Genomic DNA, 5,310 nt, shown 5'->3' with positions numbered 1-5,310 from the left:
AAAAAAAAAAAAAAAAAGGATTAGTCAAAGTTCAGAGCACTGGGTAAATGTGCCATGGGTACCACCATCAACTCCGTGACACTCCATTGTGGCCATTCCAGGGTCGCCACCTTTCTGGTATGATCAGCTCTCGGTGTCTTCCTCCTCGTCTGTATTTAGTTCTGCTAATGTTCAGGACTATTTCTCCTGCTATGCCTTTACACCTCTGATCATCTTGTATCGCACCAAAGTGGCCTGCCTTAAAAGCTGCGATCACCCGGAAGCGGGCTGGGTGTGTTTCCTCTATGTAGCCCTCGCTGTGCTCAGCACAGAGAGTAGGGCGCCCATGGGTTCACCGTGCGAATAGAACCACGAGGGGGGACCCTGTCTGGAGGCAACAGAAAAACTCGCAATCAAGAAGCACTGTCCAGCAATGAGGCCAGCTGGACGGGCGCAGGCTGGCCAGCTGCCTGTCAGGGACATGGCAGAGAGAGGGCTGGGCAAGGCACCCTGGGTCCTCACAGTCCTCAGTGCTCTAAGACTCCTGAGCAGCATGGCTGGGAGAAGTGTGAACTGCTCTGTGTCTTTCTGTCCTCACTTACTCCCCACCTTCACGATGCCACAGAAGTGACCCACCTTGGAAGACAAGCAGTCTCCTGCATGGAGAACAGCCAAAAGTGGAGAAGAAAGTGGTCACTCAGGACAAAAGAAGAAAGCCAGCCTCCACCTCATCCACAGTCCCTAGACTGTGTCCCTAGACCACCCTGAGCTGGGATCTGCTCACATTCAAGGTTTGGGGGCTGGAGCAAGAACAGCAAGCATGCCAGGTAGGAGTGGGCACCCTGGCTGGGCATGAAACACTGGTTCTACTGTGCAGACAGGAGCTTAAGCATACCCCAGAGCAGGACCTGGGGGTTGGCTCAGCACTGTCAGCCCAGAAACAATGCAGTCAGTACCAAGACAGACAAATGCACACCTGCCCCGACCTGCTGTGGCCATGGTCACAGGTGACACAGCTCAGGGATCTCCTCCTTCAGGAAGCATTTCCTGTCCCCTTTGCCTTTTTACTCGATGCCCAAGTAAAAGACAAAGACACCCTAGACCTCACCCTGCCAACCCACACTCTCGCAACTCCTGTGGCAGCAGGACTTGAGTTCGTGCATCTGCCTGATAAGCTATTGGACTCAGAAGGCAGAGCAATCTCAGACTGCAGCACAGCTTCGGACCCCAACAGGTTTTCAGTGTTTGACGAGTGAATTCATCAAACAAATATGTAAAAGTCGACGACACACAGAAGATTAAGTAGAGTTAGACCCACTCTAGAGAGGGCTTTAAAATGGAGCCCGAGAAGGGGAATGGTCTCTCAGGCAGCAGAGGGCCTGAGCTCAAACTGTCTCTGGATCCAGTTCTGTGTCCCAGAGAACAGGGGCAGCAAACAGCTGGGTCATGGAAAGACCCAGAGTCCTCCCCCAAGCTCCCAGACCTGCGGGAGTCTTACGTGAACACAGACCCAACCTTACCAGGCCACACGGGGCGTTCTGCAATGTCACGGCGAAGGTGCCTGAGGAGCGGCTCTTGGCTAGGATGTACTGACACGTGGCAGGGAATGTATATCGGCGTCCATCGAAGGTCGTGAAGTGGATGTCACCAGTCACTGAGCATTCAGCTGAGGGAGAAGGACAGCTTACTCATGGAAGCTGTCAGCCTACAACTGTTCCTCTTCCTGACTGGGGTCTGTCTCGGCCTTGCGGATCCAAGCCTGGGCAGGATCTGCCCTCTGCCCTCTGGAATTGAACAGGCTAGGCTAACTTCTTTCTGAGAATCTGCTCAGGAGCAGGCTCGAGACAGCCCTGCTGAGGAGAGACCAGGTCCTAGGCAAGGGACCCAGGCTCAATGCAATCCTCTAAGTTCAGGCAAGAGGTGTGCAGGACCTAGTAACACTTTGGGCATGGGCCAGAAGAAACCCTTAAGGCAGGCAAAGCAACAGAGGAAATGAAGGGAATCAGCTTTAGCTGGTTGAACCAAATGCCCCCAACTAAGCATGACCCCAGAGTGTCCCTGTCCCAAACCTATGAGATGAGTAGAAGAGGGCAGGGTCCAAAGGAAGGGTCAGATGTACCTGGGCAGACGGAAGAGCTGCACACCCACTTCCCTGCGGTGCATGTACTGAAACAGAGATCATGAAAGTGACCTGTCTCTCCTCAGTGCCAAGACGCCGTCCCAGGCCTCAGTAAACAGTGTCCCATTTCTGAAGTGCGTGGTACAGAGTACCCCCGCTCCCTGTGGATCTAATAACATCCTCTTGGGTCTCAAAGAGGCTGAGTGAGGAGCCCTTGCTTTTTTAGGGCTCCTCAAGCCCAGGGAAGTCTAACAGAAAGCCCTGGTCCCCCCAGATCCCTTCCTCCAGGTGGTGAACACAGACCAGGCATTGCAGTCTTCTGTCACCACAGAGCCAGGTGGATGCAGGGTCCCATGGAACTCGCAGGGACACTCAGCTGGTGACATGCAGCCCGTGTCCTCAAAGATCAGCCCTAGGGAGTGATAGCAAAGACCCACTCACCCCTTCCCTGTTCACAGCCACTGGGTGGCTTCCCAGGGCCTCAGTAAAGAACCCATAGGTACAGCTCTTTCTCCTCTGTGCCCACTTTCAGGCCCACTCCAAATCCTGGCTCAGGCAGGACACGGACCCCCTTCTGGACAGACGTCTTTCCAGGCATCACCTCAACTACACACAGCCGCATTTCTCACCACCTCTCGAGTCCTGCCATGCGGTCTCTTACTACCTCCCCCCCCCCCCCGACATTCCACCAATCCCCAGATCTCTTCTGGCCCTGTGAGGCAGCCTTCACCACATGCTACCTTAGGCTGGAGTGAGGAGTTTCTCATACCTGGAAGCAGTCTCTGTTCTTTAAAATCAAAGCCTATTTGAGATGGCCTTGAACTCCGATGAGGTTGACCTAGACTGCCTGACCCTCCTGTTTGCAAATGCTAGCTTATGAGCACCTCCACGCCCAACTTAAGCAATGCTGGGCTGGAACCGGGGCTTTGTCATACTAGACAAGCACTCTGCCACTGAGCTGCATCTCCAGCCCCAGCTGCACAGTTTTTAATCTCACCCTTCCACTGAGCCAAGATACTCATTCATCATAAACACGACATTAAACACAGGAAAAAGTAACTATGGATGGATGCTTAAACAAAAAAATGCACATATGAATGAATTGCTTGTCTTCATCTGAAAAACTCAGTCCAAATGAACTCAAAATCCTTGCCATCAAACGGTTAAGAAACGAAGCACTGCCCCTGCCCTCCAGTCATTCACTTGTTGGTCTAGTTGTTTGCTCATTCATTCCACAAACAGGCTCTCTCCGAGACCCCGATTCCCACTGATCCATGCCAGGAAGACACTGCCGAGACCCCACTGCCCCGCCCCCAGCGAACCATTGGGGCAGTAGCAGCCATCCACACAGGCGATTTCGCTGTCCACACACGAAGCGCGAGACTGGCAGGAAGCTGGGCAGCAAGCGATGCACTCGTTGTAGACGAAGGCCTTCTCTTTGCAGTGCACAGCTTGGGACAGAAGAAAACTCTGGTCTGAGTGTTTGCCAGCACCTACCCTCACCAGGTCCTGGCATGGGAATGGGAGGACGCTCCTGCCCCTGCTCCTCCAATTCCAGGTAGACTATTTGGTGCCCCAGAGACTGGTGAGAGTCCAGGTGTTCTGAGAACCACCTTCATCTTACTTTGCAGCTCCAGACCCAGCCTTCATGCTCTACCTTAGATCTCCCGCGTGTCACAAGAACAGAACCTCAGAGCTTAAGGCTCTGACAGCTGTGGCTGCGGGCCAACAGGACAGGGCATTGAGCTGAGGCCTGTGGCTGCCCATCACAGCCCTCATGGGGACTCATCCGAACCCTTCCCTTCCCACCTCCAGCCTGCACCTACTGCATTGTGGGAGTTGGGTCCTCCAACTCTGCAGAGGGCGTCCAGCCTGTGCACATGCCCGGGCATATTCCATCAGTGCTCGGCACCAAGTGGCATCATCGCCTCCTGATCTGTACAATGAGAGTGAATTTGAGACAGCCCAGCCTCATGCCATCCCATAGTCCAATGTGCCTCGTGGTGTGTTGACACTCAACCATAAAATTATTTTGTTGCAGCCGGGCGGTGGTGGCGCACGCCTTTAATCCCAGCACTCGGGAGGCAGAGGCAGGCGGATCTCTGTGAGTTCGAGGCCAGCCTGGTCTACAGAGGGAGTTCCAGGACAGGCTCCAAAGCTACAGAGAAACCCTGTCTCGAAAAAAAAATTATTTTGTTGCTACTTTGCAATTTTGCTACTGTTATGAATCATAACGTTAAGTATCTGTGTTTTCTGATGGTCTTAGGTGATCCCTGTGTACAGGTTGTTCGATCCCCCAAAGGGGTCATGATCCACAGGTTGCAATCCGCTACCATAGGTACATTCAGAACTTTAGGGCACCTGCACCTAGGAAAGCATCCAGCTACACAAAACCCCAGACTCAAAGCAGGCATCCTAGATTCAAGTCCCAGCATTGCTGCCAACTTGCAGTGTGTCCCTGAGCCAGCTGAGCCCCATCTCTGGGTTTTAGCTAAATGGATCCCATGTTGGTAAATGTGAATTTCAGAGCTTTGGTAAGCTGCTTTGTTATGGCCAAGAATTATTAGGCTCAGGGGCTCACACCCTGGGGCCTCATCCTAATACTGGGAGGTGTTCTCCAAGACCCAATACCACCTACCCTCTGCCCACTCACTGGCAGAGGTCACTGGTACAGCTGGCTGTGAAGGGCAGAGGGCTGACGTAGAGATGGCAGGCGTCGAATGGAGGTCTCAACAGTGCCTCACACCGCTCATACACACCCTGGGTGGGGTAGAGGCAGGAGCTGGGCTGGGCTGACAACATGGCTCTCCTTCACCATCCCCACAGGGAATCAATCCCAACTTAAGCAACAGGAAGACAGAGAGAAATGGGTACTTGGGCCCTTGCAAACAAGAGCTTGCTAATAAGGGTGGCAGGGGGTGGGGGTGAGGGTCTTCCCCAGGACACAGACCTGCATGGATGCTGGGCTCTGCTGCAGGCATGGTGGTCGAGGAAAAGAAGAAGTCACAGGCCCTGAAGGGCTGCTGGGGGCTTGCTCCTGCCAGCTGTGCACAAACTCCCCCACATCGTCAGTCAGCTTCCCTGCAGGGAAATGGGTGCTCTGATGAATGGGCGAGTGGCTGGACTGCAGGATGTGAGCAGGAGAGACCAGCTTCTAGTGCTCCATCCTGTCTGGATTCCCAGCAGGAGAGACAGAGACCAGCCTCCAGTGC

The 5,310-nt window shown here is 53.8% G+C and overlaps 1 protein-coding gene across 1 annotated transcript in view; it reads right to left on the bottom strand.

The window, feature by feature from the left end:
- The window catches only part of Otog (otogelin), a 70,017-nt gene that overhangs the window by 54,435 nt on the left and 10,272 nt on the right, over positions 1–5,310 (bottom strand). Inside the window, exons 9-15 of the mRNA XM_005366751.2 lie at positions 5,049–5,179; positions 4,752–4,858; positions 3,925–4,034; positions 3,421–3,549; positions 2,402–2,510; positions 2,099–2,145; positions 1,500–1,645 (exon numbers count right to left, since the gene is read on the bottom strand). Coding sequence (XP_005366808.1) covers positions 1,500–1,645; positions 2,099–2,145; positions 2,402–2,510; positions 3,421–3,549; positions 3,925–4,034; positions 4,752–4,858; positions 5,049–5,179 — 779 coding nt within the window. The remainder of the gene's footprint in view (positions 1–1,499; positions 1,646–2,098; positions 2,146–2,401; positions 2,511–3,420; positions 3,550–3,924; positions 4,035–4,751; positions 4,859–5,048; positions 5,180–5,310) is intronic.

This window comes from Microtus ochrogaster, unplaced genomic scaffold (assembly GCF_000317375.1).
Source record: "Microtus ochrogaster isolate Prairie Vole_2 unplaced genomic scaffold, MicOch1.0 UNK14, whole genome shotgun sequence".
Taxonomy (NCBI): domain Eukaryota; kingdom Metazoa; phylum Chordata; class Mammalia; order Rodentia; family Cricetidae; genus Microtus; species Microtus ochrogaster.
The sequence above is the reverse complement of the archived record's forward strand: the minus strand, read 5'-3'. Positions and strand labels throughout refer to the sequence as shown.